General features: G+C 46.1%; 1 protein-coding gene across 1 annotated transcript in view; it reads right to left on the reverse strand.

Annotated features, from left to right (window-relative positions):
* STK4 (serine/threonine kinase 4) overlaps window positions 1-19,620 on the reverse strand; it is a 218,867-nt gene that overhangs the window by 15,407 nt on the left and 183,840 nt on the right. The window contains exon 10 of the mRNA XM_086932548.1: window positions 12,780-12,937. Coding sequence (XP_086788674.1) covers window positions 12,780-12,937 — 158 coding nt within the window. The remainder of the gene's footprint in view (window positions 1-12,779; window positions 12,938-19,620) is intronic.

The raw sequence follows: 19,620 nt of genomic DNA on the forward strand, positions 1-19,620 counted from the left end.
TGAGTGTGTTTCTTACAGTTTTTTTCCAGTTTTTTCAAAACGTGTCTTCCCTCCAGTGTGGCACTTTATTTTTAATGACGTTGGGTGTCCTTTACTTGGGGTATTTGTTGAATATAAACATCTTCAAAATCAGGCTGTTTTTCTCAGCAAAATATTGTCAACCAATGTTCATTATGGTCTGGCGTGACAGCACAGCTGTCGCCAGAAAATTATGTGAGCGTCACTGGAGAGGGACTTGGGCTCCATTCACGGGTTGGAGCCAGTAGTACATGTTTTGATTGGGCCGAGGTTGTGTGCCTCCACAAAAAGTGTTGCCCTCCACACAGCTATGATCATTTTGTTTATTTATCCAGCTACCTGAGTTTGGAGTTTCAGGTGCACATACATGACATTGTAAAGCTATTAATGTGTCTTTTAGAACTAGATACTTTATGTTGTTTTTCCTCTGGCAGCAGTACAGATGGGAGGAGGGCAGTCATTAACCTACATGGACTTTTAGGTCTGACTTGACAGTGCAAACTAACACCTGCCTATTTAACCTACAGTTATTGTTTCAACACAAATACATATCCATTCCAATGCTACCTACTTGTAATGCTTCACATTACCAGACAACATCCCATTAAAACCACCATTATTGGCAATTCTTTTTTTCTAGTGACAGCTTCCAAAGTGCAAGGAGTGAGTGAGTGGGGTCAGCAGGGAGGGGAATGTCAAAAGCCCCTCGCACAATACAACTCAATACCATACTCCTAAGACTGCATAAGAGACCAGTGAGGAATAAAGGCGCCTGTGATTGCTCGGTCCATAAACATCCATTGCTTTTCAGATTCCTCCCTGGACCACTCCATCACATAGCGGAGTTGGGTAACTTGGTGTTATTGTAATAAGTTCAGAATCTCCAGTCCCCATTTCTGTGGAGATTGATAACTCAATGTCCGACTCATCCGAGGCTGCTTCTCAGCCCACACAAAGTGGTTCAAAACGATCTGCAGGGGATGAAGCATGCCGGCAGAGGGATCAATTGGTAGCGCCTGAAAAAGGAAGAGGATTTTCGTGAGCACTGATCTTTATTGCTGCTATCTGGCCTAGCTTCCACTAAGGCAGGTCTTTTGACGTGTTGCAGGAACACTTGAAAATTAAGGGAGAACGTCTCTTGAATAGTCGGGTTGAGCTGTATTCCCAAATATGGAATAGAGATGGGTTGCCATTGAATCGGATACCAGTGCGCAAGAAGTGTCACTGTTTCCGGGGGAACCAAGAGGTTGAGGGCCTGCAACGTCTGTATATTTATGCGGAAACCTGCAGCCCTACCAAATGCCTCCGTTTTGTCCACAAAGACAGGGAGAGCCTCCCGAGGGTTATCTAATGCAACAATTACATTGTTTCCATAGACAGCAAGGGGATGCATCTCCCCACAAAGGTGACTCCCATAATGCATGGATTGTACTAAACCAATGGGCGAAGGGCTCCATATAAAGAGCAAATATCAGAGGCGAGAGTGGGTACCTCTGGCTCTTCGCATGACAAATAGGAAAAGGGGACAAAGTCTGGCCGTTAACCAATTCAGTTGCTTTAGGTTGACTGTACTTACTGAGGACCCAGGACCGAAATAGAGGAACAAAGCCAAAGAAGCAAGTGTCACCTCCAAGTACGGCCAGTGTACCCGGCCAAACACTTTCTCCACATCTATGGCCAGAAGCACAATCTCCCATCTGGAGCTTTTGGCTTTATTGAGCAGGTGGGGGGATTCATTTGGTATTGTCACTGCATTGTCTGTGTGAAACAAACCCACCTGATCCGGGTCATCCAACCCCGGCATGAGTGGATTTAGTTGGGATGCTAGAATGCCGGTAAGAAGCTTGATGTCTAAGTTCAGGGGATCTATTGGTCTATAGGATCCACATTGCCGGAGATCTTTCCAGGGTTTGGGAATTACATCTTTAGATGCCTTCAGCATGGAAGATGGGACCATACCCTGTCCGGTGATCGCGTTAAACAGTCAGGTCAAAATGGGCACCAGTATCGAGCAAAATGTCTTGTAATACTGATCCGGGAAGCCATCCAGTCCTGTCGATTTAAGAGGCTTCAGTCTTGTGATGGCTGATATAGCCTATTCTATTCTGATTGGTCGATCTAACGACTCAGCCTACTCTGCCGTCAATCGCCTGGTATGAGCACCCTTGAGGGATGAGTCCTGGGCCGTCTCCATCAGGGTCTGCTGGGTGTAGAGGTCCAAGTAAAACTGGGGGACGGTGGATGCAATGGACACTCCCCCTATGATTTCGGTGTCATTATGCGCCCAGCAGTCAATCATACTTGTTCCCCCTCGCGTAAAAGAAATGGCATAGTCTAAGCAGAGTGTACTCAGCCTTGTCTCAATCCATTCAGGCAACCTGTGTGCAAGCCGACTCAAAATGAGAGGTGCGCCTGTGCGTTTGTGTATCTGTTCCAACTCCAGCACTTGCTGACCAAAGTTCTCCCTCTTGTCCCGCCGAAGCTTATCAGTCTCAGAGATTGCCATTATCTCACATCGAATCACTGCTTTTAGCATCTCCCAGAAGAGGGAGATAGTAGTATCATCGATATTGTTTAGGTCGAGGTAGTTTGTGATTGCTTGGGTGATCGGTTTCACAACTGCAGGCCTCTGGAGGAGGGTTTCTCTCATTCTCCACGTCCGGAATGTCTGTTGTGAAGGCAAAAGACCCAGGAACATAGAGACCGCAGCATGGTCAGATAGGGAACGAGATTCTAGTTCAATGTCTGTAAGCAAAGTCTGGATACTCGTGGTCCCCAAATAATTATCGAGCCAGGTGTAAGTTTTGTGGGCATGGGATTAAAAAGTGTAGTCTCGAGTCTGAAGGTAGCAGTCTCGCCAGAGATTTGAGGCCCAGTTCTCATACCAACTAAGCCCCATCTGAAGATATGGCCCGGCTCCCCATGCCAGTGTGCCAATCTGCCTAGCTGGTAGGGAAACAACTGATTCAAATCCCCACCCAGGAGCACCCTCCAATCCTGGTGGGACATGACCTCTGCCAGCGGAGGAATGTTTCCTGGCCTAGTTGGGCACATAAAGGGAACCCACAATAAAGGAGTGATCTCTTACATGCACTCTGCATGCTAAAAGTCGCCCCCTAATCTCTGCAAGTGTGTCCCTTACTTTCCCCCGGATTAAAAGATTCACACCTGCTGTTTTGGTATCCGCAGATGAGAAGTACTGGTGTGGGAAGGCCTGGGATCGAAGTCCACAACAGTACCCAAGAAATATGTGCATCAACTGTAAGAAACACAGGTCCGCCCCAAATTGTTCTATGTAGGAGAGAATCGTGCAACGCTTGGCTGGGTTATTAAGCCACTTTACATTTAAGGTGATAACTTTTAACTACACGTGTGTTGGGGGTGGGCTGTCACTGCTCTAGAGATAACAGCTGTTGCGAGAGCGACACTACATGCCCTTTGGGGCCCCAAGGGATAAGGGGAGTCGTGCTTCGTAACCCATTGAACATGCAGTGTGCCTTATGAGAATGAAGGTATTCTTTTCCCAACAACCAAAAAACACATTATTAACAGAAACATAACAATAAATGTGAATGCCCACCATAGTCCCATGAAGCATGTGAGTAGAGGGATCCATACCTGTGCATATTGCCTGGCATCACCAATCCGGTTTCCCCGCCTCACCAGCAACCCATACTTCAGATACCATCCAGGAGCCTCCCCTGCAGTCAATCAGGATCAAGCCCGTCAGCCTCTCCAGAAAGCGACACCAGCACCACCCGGCGTTTAAAGGCCATGGTCACAGGGTCCAGCCGGTGGTCACTCAAGGAGGCCACCGCCTGCCCTCGCCATTGAGAGCGTTTCTTGGTAATATGCTCTTTGGTTTCCCTGCCAGGCATCCCCAGAGGGCTCTTTAATCGGCAGCACCCTGCCGGCCTCTGCCAGGACCCAAATTGGGTGTAGTTTCCATTCCATATGGAAGGTGATGCGGAAGTGATGTCCCTAGGAGTAGGATAGTGCCTGTTCACAAAGATGGGCTGTGACTGGGCGGAACTCCCTCCATTTCTCCAAAGAGAGGACCGACAGGTAGAAGACCAGCATGTGACCGCTAAAATTCAAAGGGTTCAGGTCCCTGGTTTTACAAAGGATCAGTTCCTTAAGCTGAATATAATGAAAGCAAACCAGCATATCAGCTGGGCGTGAATTCTCCAGTCGTGGAGGGCCAGCTCTGGGGACCCTGTAAAACTGGATGCCCTTGTCTGGCGCTTCCTCCAGGATCTGAAGAAACAGAACCCTTACACAGGTCACGATGTCAGCCTCCGCAAATTTGGTAGGGGTCCCACGTATGTGTATGTTATTTTGTCATGATCTATTTTCAAGATCCTTGGCGTGGGCCTATAAGCTAATCTGTCGGCTGCAAAGTTGTATCACTTCCTACTAGAGCTGTTCAATTTCCTTGACCCAACATGTCTCGTGGTCTTCTAGGGTAAAGACCCAGTCTCTCAGCTCTACCAACTCCCGGCACACCTCCTTCAGGTCTTGAGATACATCCTTTTTCACAATTTGCAGAGTGCCTCCAGAAATGTGTGGGTCACGGGTCTATTGCCGTCCTCTCTGTCAGGCTGCTGTTCGTGGTGGGGGGTGGGGGGGCTCTGCCCCCAGTCGACTTGGACAGCATGTCCCTTAAGATGCAGTCCTTCTTGGTGCGGGCTGTGGCCATGGTCTTCTCGTGCCTTGTCCAGGGTCCCCCGGGAAGCACGAAGACCTCTCCTCTTGCAGGGCACGGACATGAGGAAGGTTAAAGCTTAGATAAGGAATGAAGCAGGGTATCCTGAAGGCGGCGCCACAGGGGCCTTACCAATGCTCATGCCACCAGTAAATAAGAAGACGCACAGGTAGATGAGGTTGGCACTGGCAGGTGACCATAAGGTAAAGCCCATTGGAGAGCAAACATCCAGTTCCGGGATGATAGAAATTCTAAGAGGGGAGCACAAACATGCTCTGGTTTCTCCCAGCACCCACTATGCTGATTCAAAAGCTTCGACCCAGAAGGTGGGGGTAATGAAACCTGGGGCTTTAGGGTTCAGCACTACTCCCCACAGGGGAGCACCACGGGGGCTTCAACATCAACAAAAAGGAGATCAGTGATATGCAGCCCGCTTTCAACCGAGCCGCCTCGGGCCTCTAAGATCAATGACATTAAACAGCAAAGCTACGTCGCACTCAAAGTCTGCTAACGGAGACCCACCTGGTCCGCAGCATGGACAATCGCCGGGGGTGGCGGGGGGGAGGGGAGGACCAAGACTATCAGTCTTGCGAGCCCACCCCCAGCATGCAGTAAGTATGACACTCCCCACCGTCTGGTTGATCTTGGGTGCCCCTCTTAATGCGCTCCTCCGTGCAAGCCTCCCATTGGTAGGCTGCCCAGGGCAAGCTCAGCAGATTAGGGCAGTCCAGGGAGTAGCACATAGCTTCGTGGACTGCAATAGCAGGTACTAAGCTGAGCAAGTCTTAGCTGGGGGGGGGGGGAATCAAGGGTACTGGTGCCATTTAGCCTGCCCGCGCCAGGGCTCGCAGTGTGTGAAGGCAGGAAGTGCATTGCTCTGTGCGGCTGGAGTACTCACTGGAATGCAGCTGCCATTAAGGGAAGGCCGCATGCCCACTGTGCTGCCGGTGACACATCTGATGGAAGGGGCCGGAAGGCCACCCCAAAAAGCTCCAGTCTCCCGAGCAGCGCTCAGTCCCCTGGAGTCTGGGGCACACTGAACTGCGCAGATTCCAGGCCCCCACAGCAGGTTGGCTTCTTCAATGCCGCAATCTGACGCTCCATCGATCAGCTGTATCACTGGCTGAACTCCTCACTGCGGCAACCTGCTCTAGCACCCAAAGCCAACTGCGGGCTTTGCCACTGTAAGAAGAGGCGGCGTGGGGCTCAACCTATGCTTTAAAATCAGAGGCAGCCAGGGATCACCGCAGCAGGGACGGGAAAGCACATCCTACCCACCCGCCATCTTGGCCATACCCCCATATATCTACTTTAGAAATTCTGTGACCAAACTGAATTTGATTGTTCTACGAGTCCATGTACAATAATATGCTCGTCTGTAGAGACTGAGAAGCGAATCCTCTCATTCACAGTGCCTGCAATTCCCAAAGCCTGTGACATGCATTCTTGAAGTTGTTTGTGCCACAGCAGAATTCCAGAGGTGTCTCTGCCTTCCTTCTCTGAGTTATAAAGCAGGTGCCATGATACTTGCATGCACCCCTCGTTTATGCTTTGCCTATACGTTACTAATATTCCCAGTCTTCGCATTCTAGCTGTGATTCTCATGCGTTTCAGTGAGTTGTTATCTAGAACAGCCAATTTGTCATGTTCCACCTTGCACACACTGCATCTAACAGCAAACAGAGCAGCACAGCCCTAACCGTGCTGTTTCATAGATACCTACAAGAGTACCTGACCGTCGATTTGCAATTATTTCTCTGTGCTATTTAGAGCCCGTTCTATATTAAACCCTGGCAGATCTGTTTTAAAGCATTTTCCATTCCTGAGCGCTATGTTTAAGAGTAACCTGTGTATAAACGTATTGTTTCAAATACAACCTCTTTGGTCAATTCACTTGACCGAGAAAGAGCTGAAATCAAAAAAGTGTCCAATCAATTGGAAACAAGTCAGTCCTTGATATATATCTTGAAGCGCGGCGGGACTCATTAAAGCGGCAAGAATATTAATTTAAAACCAGCTAAATGAGTTATTTAAGTCTACTTTACACCGGTTTCTTTTTATTTCATTTTTTTATTTTCTTACAGTGGCTGCAAGCTTGATTTGATCACAAATTAAAATGTGAATCAAGCATTCAGCGAGAGTAAAGAATGACCAAAGCCCACTTAAGTCAAATTTCAACCTAGTACAAATCGAGTATGGAAAACATTAACATGTATTTATCTCTGTATAAAGATCTAGTTTCTTATTACCAAAACGGGAGCAGTATATGCTCAATCCATCTTAAACATCAAGTACATCTATACAAGATAAGAATGCAAAGCACTGAAGGTCACTGAATTATGCAGAAGCAACTGGAGTAAATGCTGAGCAATCTGCAACAAGGATGCATTAGCCTCTGAAGAGACCTAATTAATTCCTTATTTTGGCAAGAGGTGTATGAAGCACATTAAGGATGTGGCTCCAGATGAAGTAGCTATGTTATTCAATAAAATACAAATAGAATGGGCCAACAGGGGCAGTTGCAAGGTTCCTAAGTATTATTGGTAAAACATCCATTTTCAAAGCCACAAATATTGGACACTGGTCCCCCTCTCTGGTCATGGACGCATTTTGTATAAACTCTCACTGGTTTAAACACCGAATTGTCGTTAATAACTGCGTCATGTCTGCTTTTATAAGACAAGCTTTTATTTTGGCGTCTAAAGTACTCTTTGCGCTGTCGTTTTGAAGGGTGCAGTTCCAAAGCCGCATGCCTCGCCTCATCCGGCATTTTGTTCCATCTCAGCATCTTTATTTCCTCATTCATATGCCAAAGGAAAAGCAGCAGCTAACTACAAGTCAAAAGCAGATTCAAGATGCACGTGTAATGACGTGTTTTATTGGCTAGGCGTTTGTTAGAATAGTGGTTAAGCTCCTGTATGTGGAGAAAGAATGCAAACTATAAAATATATTCATGACGTTTGCGCTCAACACCAAACTTAGCGTCAGCACGGTTGAATAGCATCTGTGCGGAATGCAAAGCCCATCAGAGGAAGAGGTTCGTGCTGCATCAACATACACACAATGAATGCGTTGTTTAATTATGTGCTTTTACAAGATTCTGGCAGACAGGCAGCTCAGCTTATTAGGACTTCCAAAGAGATTATCCAGCGGCAGGCTTTAACATGGTTCAAAAGCAATGCACCATTAAAATTCTATTGGCTTTAACATATGTGTTAGATAGTTAATATATCAGACCACTGGCTTTGTTGTTACTTTTCGTAATGAACAGATCCGACCTACAAATCCTGAAATACATTTTCCTACTGAACCAGTGAGGCCTAGATCTGTTATCATTGGCTTGTGACCAGTTCAGTGGCGGCTCCTCCACTAAGGATTGGCCCACTGCTTTTTAGCAGTGAAGTTAAGGAAAAATAAAGTGACAGTACAACTCGTGTAATTATTGTTTTATTTGGTCATGATGTCCGGCATTTTTGCGGGGGGGGGGGGGGGGGGCTGGTCTCACGATAAGAGCAGGGGGAGTGGTGAGCACACTGTAAGTGCGCATGAAAGTTTGGTCGGCCGTCTTGGGCTGGGCAAACATTCATGCGCACTTTGCATTTTCACCACGCAGAACCACGGCGCTCAGACAATCACAACGCTGCATTGTGTTGCGATTGGCGACTGGGAGCCTGGGTGTGCTTCCTGTTCTGGTCAGAGCGAAGGACGACGAGGAGAGACGCAGTGAGAAAGCGGCAAGAAGGTAGGGTTTTTTTTTTATACCAGCTTTACTTGTGTCTCGCCCCCTCATGTCCCTGCTCCTGCACCCGTGATCTGTGCCAGCCACCACTAGTTGTGACCCTAATCAACTCAAGACCTACTGTTTAGCGCTGAAGATTTCTCACAAGGCTTCCTGTCATAAAAGTAAACAAAATTATAGTTGGCAAAGAAAAATATTAGCTCTCTTAAGAGGACCTAACAAGGATTCTCACAATGTTAAGAGCAAATCTTCTGTACCCATAGTTTGTCAGAAGTGGTCATCAACCCCAAAACCCCTTCCCTACTTCAGTAATCTGTCATATTCCATGTAACAATATGCTTATGTGTAGGCTTTAACACAGAGTAATAACAATCCATCCTTATATGCCTATTGACTTTAACATTTGCTTTTCACAGTAAATATGTCAGGTCTACTGTATTTATTCATACCAAACAATCATGCATGTAAATTCTATCATCATCTTGTCACCATAACCAACTCAGGCCTACGGTCTTGGATAAAAACTTTACTGCAGTGAAGTAGTGTGGCTCACTGGTTAGAGGCGGCAGACCCGAGAGCAGAGGACGGCCCGGGACCAGGGTTCAATTCCCGGCGCGGCAGGTTTCTGGACCAGGGTCAGCGGACTCGATAATTCTCTCGCCTCGGTGCCCACTCTGATCAGCGATCACACTCGGCAACTCTGGGCATTAGCTTGCCTCATCTTCACTAACGGCCCCACCAGACCGCCGGGGATGCCTGGTCTCACCCTGGAGATACCCATTAAGGGACCATCTCTCAGGGAAGCCAGGAAGGGTTTCGCAGCGGTCGAAGCGCCTTGGGACCCTACGGGTAAGTAGTGCGCTATATAAAATGCCAATACATTTACATACATTTACATACATTTACTGCAACGGGTAAACTGTAATAAAATTACAATAATGTACAAATATAAAATCCCTCCTACGAGAGCCTACAAAGGATTATCCTAGTGCACGTCCTCCATCCTCATAGCTTGTTTTAGTAGATTAGCAACAGCAAAACCATTCCCTACCACATTAATCTGTCAGAATGCACGTAATAAAAAACCTGCATAATGGTTTTGGCACAGTGCATGAACAATTCGTCCTTAACAGCCTATTACCTTAAACACAGATTTTCACAGTGAGTGAGTCAGGCCTGCTAGTTTTGTCATAACATTTCATAACAACTATATCAAACCTATGGAATCTGGCATAACTTCTCCCAATGAACTTATAAGACCTACAGTCTTTATCATTGGCTTGAAACTATAACCAACAAAAGCCTACGGAATGCATTTAAACAGGCAACCATCATGCGTATAGTTATAAAATTACAAATATGTAGACAAATACAGTTTGCAAAAACAATATGCAACCCCTCTTAATAGGGCCAAACAAGAATCACTGCAGTTAAAATCCACAGAGTTTGTCAGAGTGGGTGGCCAACATCATGACCCCTGCCTACTACAGAAATCTGTGAGATTACATGAAACAAAATACCAGTTGCTAGCCTGTGACACAATGTGTTAACGACCAACTGTTGAAGGCCTTATAGTTTTAACAAAATGTTTTCACAATAAAAAGCTAGGCCTACTGTTTTCGTCATAACTTTTCATAGTAAGCAGAACAGACCTATGCCATCAAACACACATTTTCGTAGTGAATCAATCAGACTTGTAGCTTGACACCATAACTAACTCTGGCCCACTTTTTTTGTGTAAACCATCAGGTACACAGTCATAATAATACAAAGGTACACCCAAATACAGTTGGCCAAGCAAAGTACGATCTCTTCTCAGAAGGCCTAACAAGGATTCTCAGAGAGCAAATCTATATTATTTTATTTATTTATTTATTTAGAAGTTTTGTATACCGCTAGCTGGACCCGAGGGTATCAGAGCGCTTCACAGCATGTATAATTATGAGCATTAATGGCATAAACATAATCCGCAACTAGCACAATTATGAGCATTATAGACATGTAAACAATACAGATATTGTGGTTAAACACAAAGGTTGGGGCTGCGAGGTTTCATATGAAGGAGATAACGTGCTAATAGCGAGAGGAGTGTCCATCGATCCAGAAGAGGTATGACGGGTGAATCTGGCGTTTTTTCGTTCTGAGACGGCGGTTTTAGAACACAGCAAAGTTTTGGTAAGGTGTCGGACTATTTCCGGTGTATCTTGTGTTCTTATCGTTTCGTTCGAAAGCGCTCTAGGAGGAGGGCTTTGAGTAGGATCTTGAATTTTGGGAAAGAGGTGGTTGTTACTAAAATAATCTGTTAGAATTTGTACAACAAAAACCTTCTATGCAGGCTTTCCTAGAAAGTAATAACAACCAAACTTAAATGGATTGATGTTAACATACTTTTCAAACAGTCCATCAGGCATACTGAATTTATCATAACATTTCATAATACCACCATAACCAATCAGGTCAGGTTGTAATGAGCGTAAACTTTGCCACAAGCCAAAAATTACAACACAAGTGTCCTTTTCAGAGAAAGCACACAACTTCAGTCCAATCAAATCATGTACTAAGGGGAATCAAATTGTGGGTGGAGCATAAGCCTCTCTCTCCCTGCAGTACTCTAAAAGCTCATTTTTGTTGATCATGTAATGTTTGGCTACAGTTGTGCTGTCTAGGCAAACCTAAAAATAGGGGTGACCATGCAAAAAGAGGCACTTTCTCACACCGATGATTTTAATAATCTACATCCAAAGCTTTTACACCGGATTTGCACCTAAAGCAGAACTTCACCACAGCTTAAAGCTATATTCCTATGGTACTTTTTATGTTTTAGAGAAGTATGTTGCTCCAAACGAAAAAAACTAAAAAAATTAAATTAAATAAAGCTGGCCATAATTGAGGGAATTTGAGTGGCAACTAGCATAAAAAAAATGCATACTTCGATGTTCAAGAGAGGATTTGTACAAAAAGCGTAGACAGTTTCTCATTGGTTCTAAGATTTTATACAGAGGGATTTCTTTAACCACTTGGCTGCGGCGGTAATTCCGCTGCAGCACTAAGGGGGAGGGGGGGGGGGTGCGGCGCTGCCATGCTCGTGACGGAACCACTCCGTCACGAGCCTCGGGCGCGCTGTGCTTGTGACAGAGTGGTTCCGTCACGGCCCCGCCCGCTCAATAGAATGCTCAGTGCAGGCGCGAAATGGCTGCCGCGCCGTGACGGAACCACTCCGTCATTAGCACAGCCCGTCCGTGGCTGGTGACGGAGTGGTTCCGTCACCAGCACAGAGGGGTTAAAATAGGTTTTTAAATGTTGATCTAAACCAGAAATGGCAGCACCAGTTCAGTGCAAGCTTGTGCAGCTCAAACAACGGACCAGTGAATATAGTGGCAAGTTGACAACACAAAACTGACCATAAACAAATCAGCCTGAATATTGCCAGGGGAAGCAGGCACACACACCTTTTAAAAATATATATGCACCACTGAGAAAATGAATCCTAATGTTTTATTTTGCAACTAACATCTAGCCCCTCCAGAGAGATTTCTGGATATTTATGGCTGTTTTTCAGTTGACAATTTATTTTCTATGTGACTGAAGTGTTTTTGGAGGCTTAGGTAATCAAGCACTGAAGAAAACATTTAGGTAACAAAAAATGCTGCCTACGCACTCAACCTTAGCTTTTAATTGACACAAAGGGCAAAAAGATTAGTTTACTTCCAGAGTGTATGCTCCGATAGCCCAGCTCGAGTGCAAACTCTGTAATTCACAAGGATGGCCAAACATGAAGACACTCAAACCGCAGGCCTGGAAGACAGTCATCTCCGGCTACAAACAGAGCTGCGTCGTGACCAGGACCATCAAAACGCATTTCACAACTTCATGTTCCCAAATACACTTGTGTTTGAGTGATAGTCATTCGAACTCTGCTTTTGTTTTTATTATTTTATTTTTGCTTAGCTAAAAGCACTTTCCAAAAAATAAAATCACACTATTCAGGTCCCCTTGTTAACAATGCAACAACAACATTAACCCTCACTTTTAGAGATTCAGTATGAAAAGTTAGGAAACATACATGCCTTCACCCACCCCTGTCCCATCAAGCCTGCTAACCACTGTTCATACGGAAAGCTGGAGACAGATTTGAATGTTGCCTTATTGCGGCAGACAGGAAGGCTACATTAGTTCAAGGTATCGCGTTGTATTAGATCTCACACAATAGAATTATGCCAATAAAGAAAGGCTTTCACACAGTTTAAAGAGAAGTCGATGGCATTTTCAAGAGCATTTTCCATAAATCTAATTTGTCTGGAAATTCAATCTACTTACAAATTCGTAGTCTCCCTCCTGGGGTACCTTCCACCCGGCTGATGTCCGACTCTGGCTCGATGCATTGTTTTCTGGACTGCTCATTTGATTCTCTTTCTCTTTTTGCTCAAAATATTCAAGGAAGGATGGTTTCTCGGATTGCGATGTATCGTCGTTCACTATAAAGTAATACAAGAATTAGACTGTATATGTTCATTCAGAAATGAAAGATTGTCATGCTTAACAACTCTTAAGAAGGGAAGGACGTGTTTACGAATAGAATTGATCGAGACGCCTCCTCTCTTTGTGTACAATACCTATAGAAAACACTCTCACAAGTGCTCTCATCCTATCCAGTGGTATATGGTCTTTGAGTGAGGTGAGAGTTTTGAAAGCCATGGATAGATTCAGCAACTTCAGCGGTACAAGGTGGCCTCTGCCCAGGACTTCAGGATAGTGGTTGGGCCATCCAAAAGCACCCTCTCTGTACAACTCCCCTGCCTAAAAATAGACAGCCAATATTGTAACATCTTCAAAGTCTATATACCCTTACCGTTGTATAGGGGCTGTCTTAGTGATCGCTTACAATAATAGGGGTATACTCAAGAACAGCTGACAACTAGCTCGCCTACTAGGCTCAAGGGGTGATTTTGTGAGTAATGGTGTGAACGAGGCCTCCCACAGAGGCTTAGTGTATGTAGTCTATGGTTCCATTTCCCAGTTCCACTCGACAAGGAGTCAACTCTTCCCTGCATACCTTAATGAGGCGTTCGTGAAAATATCTGCTCGGCATGAGTTGGCATTCATACCGAGTGCAATCTTTATCTCCTTATCCTCAGGGATCGACCTAAAATCAAAGTTATTTTTTAAGTGCTACGGTCATATTTGCACCCTCACGGTGATGGAGGAAACACATTTTTATCAGAGAACATTATATTATCCTAGAGCTTATTGATTTTCCCCAATTCCCAGTAGTATTTTCCTTCATAGGAGCCAAAACAATGTACATCTTGTGCTCCGCTGTGCACATCACTCTGCGCCCTCTGCGGTTACATACGACTGTTGACCTGCCTTCTTTGATGCGTGTGCAGTAGTTTGTCTGTGTGCATTAATGCCAGTTAGACTTCCTGAAAATGGGTGTCTATGTTCATCAGTAGGTGCTGGTCTGTGTGCAAGCTCTTTATTGCCCTAAGTTGTGTTTCTCTGCCTGCGTGCTGCATACATAAGGCAAACCTTCTGGTAATGTAAATACTCGGTATCCTTCTTCCATGCTCATACCTCTGTGTTCTGTCAAAACATTGCTTTCAGGTTAATGTGTGAATTTTTATGAATCAGTAAAGAATATCCTTCTGAGTGCGGTATTCACTGGTAGCTGACTGACATTTTAGACAAGAACTGGTGGATTGCATCAAATATCACAGACCTTTCAAAGCCCCATGGGTCCATTGTCACAGCAGCCCAAGAAAATGTGGACGCAAATGGCGTAGATTTTGACATTTGAACACCATGCACTGGTGCCATAATTATTTAATTAATGCACCAAAATAGCTCGCTAAATAGTAACTATTTGACAGAATGGTGGTTTTCAAACTCTCAGACGTTGTGTGTGTGTCTCTCGGTACATACACAAATATATATATAATGTAGCAGCGGTTGCCACTCTGTAGTTATTGTTAGGGAACTACAGCTACTATAGGAAATTGATTTTTGTACTGCTAATAACTTTGGCTCCATTTGACAAATCTTCACAAAACGTTCCTGGAGAAAAAAAACTGTCATTCACCTCAGCTCCTTCCTGGGAAGTTTCGGGATGTGAAAAAGAGTGGGTTTCAAAATGTAATTTCCACATGCAATTTCCATAGGGATTATGAAAAGAACTACAGCCAAAACACCAAATTTGGTAGAAAGCAAGATCCTTTCCCAGAAAGCATGTGTATGATTTGGGATAAATCTGTTCAGTAGTTTCAGAGAAAGTTTTGTTAAAAATGTATAGATATGTTGCCAGTTGTGTCTGTGAAAGTCTAGCTGCCATGCAACTTCAAATAATAGAGGTATCCGATTCATCAAGCGTTTTTTTTCCCCACCCGTCGGCCACCTCACTCCCCTCGCGCTCTGACTGGCTGACTGTAACATAAAGAGAAATGTTGCGGCCACCATTACAAGACAAGTAGAGTCAGTCCACGTGTTCTGGAAATTAAAACAAGGTATAAACGGTCAGGGTAGGGGGAACAGAGTGGCCAAACCCTTCCCGCCCCTCAAGGTGCAAATTTAAAAGCTAATTTCTTTTATTTTTTTAAGGTTGCCATGATCCCACATGACTCTAGTGAGTAATGCACAAGGATGAAAGTTAGGCACCCTACAGGGCCTTGCTGCGGAAAGGGGGTGCTGGTTAAATCGGCTGCCAGCAAAGGGATTGGGGATGGTGTATGGGTGAGTTAGATACAGCCAGTGTGGCCAATCCCACACCAGGCCAGCCAGAAATGCTATGCGCGATAGGAGTTCTCTCCCAAGTAGGATTAGAAGCTGCCTCTATAGCCACCAAACACTGCGCATGGGTGTTGGGGGGGGGGGGGGGATCAGGTGTAGGAGGGTGAGGTGTCCGTGGGATGGGGATGGGGGGGGGGTGAGACAAGTTCCTGCACACTGGGCCCTGGATTTGTGAGTGAAGCAAGGGACTCCTAACCAGGCTCCAAGTAATTATAGTTGTATTAATACCAAACACATACATGTGCTACTGTGTGATCGTTCTCTCTGGACCCTGCAGTTTTGGTCAGATTCCCTGGGCATTTAAACTCCGGTATTTGCAAGTGTAGGAGGCTGGTTTAGTATATGGTGTTCACTTGTGTAAGTGTAGCACCCTGCACTAATCCAGACAAACCTTATGGTAATTTTAGTGGTCTAAGACAACCTTAGAAAGCTCTATAAGTGGAGCTGTGGAGAGAAGTCTTCAGGCTTAGTCCAGAAGGAGTGTAAAGCAGCTTATTTTACCAGAACTTAATCTTATGGTGTAGGTTAAGCGAAAAAGAACCACACTGTGTAGTTATAAAAATATGTATTTATTATAAACACTCACTAACACATTGCAATAGCTCCTACCCGGAGATATAACCACAATACACACAAATACTTTGAAAATAAAATAGTAGCACAAATACAAAGTGGTCTACAGGGGGATACCAAACCATATGCTAAAATAGTGGAATGCGAACCACGACCCAAGTCGGGAATGGACCTAGAAAACCTAGAAGAGTAGGGGACCAAGGAACCACCCAAAGTGAGTATCTAGGAACTCCACGGAGGCCATGTGCAGTGTGAGCGCAGGACCGCTTACTCAATGCAAGTCAATGGGTAAGTCGCGTTGCAGTTTTAAAGAAGAAGGACCTTTCCCAGCGGATCCTGAGGAAACCCAGTGGAAGATGGAAGGTTGGAGAGTCACCCCACCCTAGGATACCCCAGGAACCAGGATACCTACCCCAAGGAAGTTGGGTGCATAAGTGCGAAGTGACATCGGCAACCGCTGTAGACCACAATGGAGGACTGGCAAAGAAGATGAAAGAGTCAGGTAGAACCCAAAGGTGGATTCAAGATGAGAGGTACCTGCAAGCAGAGGGGACAGAGTCTATGCCACTCAGGAGTGACCAGGAGGCATGAAGGACGAATGCCCACCAAGGTCAGGGATGCAGGAGATTTGATGGTGCCCCTTTAAGTTGCAGCTATGTGAACCAGGCGACTGTTGAAAACTAGGAGCCGTTCACAAGCTGTCCCACGTCGGATGTGAAGAGCCAGTGGGTCAGTGTCCAGCAGGGGCACCAACAAGCCTTGGCAATGGCACTCATCAAAGGAGGAAGGCCCATGGTGCAGAGGATGCGGTGCAGGCGAAGATCTTGGCTTCAGGAGAATCTTGAAGCTGGAGCTACTTGGAGCCCGAAGATCTCTGGAGGAGACATTAAGCACTGGCAACAGCAAGTCGATGCTGTGCACAGGGGTTCTGTTCCAGCAGTGCCGATGAGGGATACTGGCTCTAAACCTGCTGTGAAGACAGTGCAGACCTTGAGTGCAGGCCTTGAAGGAGTTGCAGAACCACCACCGGCGTTACTGGACCTTTCGGAGTCCATAGGAGGTCAGGAACAGCAGACTAGTCCACATCGTTGTGATGCCTGCAGATGCAGGGGAGTGACTCCTTCACTCCAAGGAGATTCCTTTGAGTGTCTTGGATGTCCACAAGCCTTGTGAAGAACCTGTATGGAGCATAGGCACGGACGTTGCAGAAGACTGGCAGGACGACGAGACCAGGAGAGGCAGGAGTTTTCCCAGTTGCAGTATCAGTTCCCAAAGGGAAGTCCAGTTAAGTCCAAAGTGCTGAGACGGTTGAAGTTGAAGGGGCTTCGGATCTGAATCTTGTCCCGCGAGGAATCTAGGACCCACACACAGGTAAGCCCTTAAGTACCCTAAGGAAAGGGTTGGGACGATTCAGGGGTCCTTCCCAGAGGAGGGTCTGGACAGTGGGGCGGATACTCCCATGTCCGTTGTCCAGTTTCGTGCCAAAGTGGGAGCAAAAGGCTCCCTGTACTGGTTTAAACTGAAACATGGAAGAAGGGCACCAAATGTACCCTTCAAAGCAGTCTAGTGGCACTGGCACCCCCACCCTGTGCCAACACGCTAAGTCCCGGCTGGGAGGTGGTCACACCTCCCTGTGACAGGAAACCTATTGTCCTGCCTTCTCCTACTCAAGCTTGGCTCAGCAGCAGGAGGACAGAATCAGGTCTCTGGTGGGCAGCAGCCATAGTTTGCTGTCCGGGTCCAGAAGACTGGTACCAGGAGCACTGCAGGCCTCCCGGGGGAGCTTTACAGTGCATGGAATCAGACTTCCAACAAAGTATACATGTTGGGGGTATGATTCCAACATGTTTGATACCAAACACGAAAGGGTTTGTTACATCCAGTTTAGAGACAGACATCGCACAATGACGCATGGCCACTCTATGTATCGAAATGGCTGAGGCACTTACAACCCATGAGAATGGAACCCAAGGGTTGTAGGGGTGTCCTGAGCATGCAGGGGCACCCTCACACTTATACCCGAGTACCCTGCCTTCAGGATTGAAAGGCCTGCCTTTTGGGTAACTGATAGATTTTCAGTGTAGTGACCTCAGATATAAGAAAACTTATATCTGTCTTAAGTGGTGCTAGCACCAGCTTAGACAGGCTGCAATGGCAGGCCTGGAGTCACAATTTGAGTGGTCTCCTATGGGTGACATAATACATGCTTCAGTCCATGGGGACCCCTGGGGTACCTATACCCTGGGTACATTAGTACCATATACTAGGGACTTACAAGGGTACACCTGTTGCCAATCTCGGGGTATCGAAGTACTCATCATGTACAATTTAGGGAGAAGCACAGTGAATGGGGTCCTGATTAGCAGGATCCCAGTCAGACTAGTCAGTAAAACATAATAGACACCAGCAAAAAAGTGGGGCCGATCATGAAAGCAGATCCTACTTTCCTACAGTAAGCATTAATAAAAGTTCTACTTCTTATTTATGCACCTCTGGATAAATTTGGTAGTGGTGCACCGATCATGAAATTACAGAATAGTGTGACTTTTAAATGCTGAACTGGGTTGGATATAGGTGTGAAGTAACAGCTTTGCAGGAGGGATCCTGGCAGGTTGGGATGAGAAAATATAAAAGGAAGGGATAGCTTTGAATTAGCAAGGACTGAGGAGCGGCACAGTTTGATCTCCTTCCTATAAACGAAAAAATGTGAACGCTAAATTTTCCAGGAGAGTCTCACTTATTTCCGGCTGAAAGCTGGTTTTAGCTAAACGCACAAGTTACTACTTGTGTAACGATATATCTGTAAGAGACATTAGTTAGTGATAGATTCCTTACCTTAGAATAGCCCCAGGCGTCAGACTGGATCCGTAAACTTTTGCGTAGCAGTACCCTTGCGCGTCGGTAGGCGTCGTCTGCGGCTCCGCGTCCGGCGTCGTGGGCGCCGTGATGACGTCGTCGGAGTACTTAGACGCCGCCTCCGCGTGCTGACGTCAGTTCTTCTTTTTTCCGCGAAAGCCAGCGCAGATCTGGAAAGAGCAGTTACCCAAGTCAATTTTTGACTAACTTTTTGGATACATTTTTGATCATTTCTCGTAGTCTAACGACTCCGATCGGTGCCGTAGGGATGCCCGGATTTAAGCACTGTGAGGAGTGCGACCGCACGATGTCGGTCACGGACCCTCACCACCTGTGCCTAACTTGTCTAGGTGTCGACCACGACGACGAGGCCTGCCAGTTCTTAGACACAGCTATTCCGCGCCAGAAACGCAGAGCTATGCCAAAAACCAACACTGGTGCCATGAAACTAGGGCCCTGAAAGGGGATGACCTTAACCCTAGATATCGGTTCGCAGAATGGGGAGGATGGGTGGGTCGGTAAGGAATCTATCACTAACTAATGTCTCTTACAGATATATCGTTACACAAGTAGTAACTTGTGCATCTGAAAGAGACACGTTAGTGATAGATTCCTTACCTTAGAATAGATACCCCAGCAATACCAACCCCGTGGTGGTGGGTCTGCGAACCAATAATCACACCAGAAAGTCCTGGAGGACGGAACGGCCAAAGTAGCCATCCCTCTGGACTTGACTGTCCAGGCAATAATGTTGTGCGAACATGTGCAACGAGGCCGCCTGGCAAATGTCCTGCAAGGGCACACCTCGGCCCAAGGCAGTTGTAGTAGCTGTGGCTCAAGTGGAATGAGCCCTCAGCCCCACAGGGGGTTCCTTCTTAGCCAAGGAGTAACACGCCTGGATGCACAAGATGATCCACTGCGAAATGGTCCGCTTGTGCACCGCTTT

This window comes from Lissotriton vulgaris, chromosome 7 (assembly GCF_964263255.1).
Source record: "Lissotriton vulgaris chromosome 7, aLisVul1.2, whole genome shotgun sequence".
Lineage (NCBI taxonomy): Eukaryota > Metazoa > Chordata > Amphibia > Caudata > Salamandridae > Lissotriton > Lissotriton vulgaris.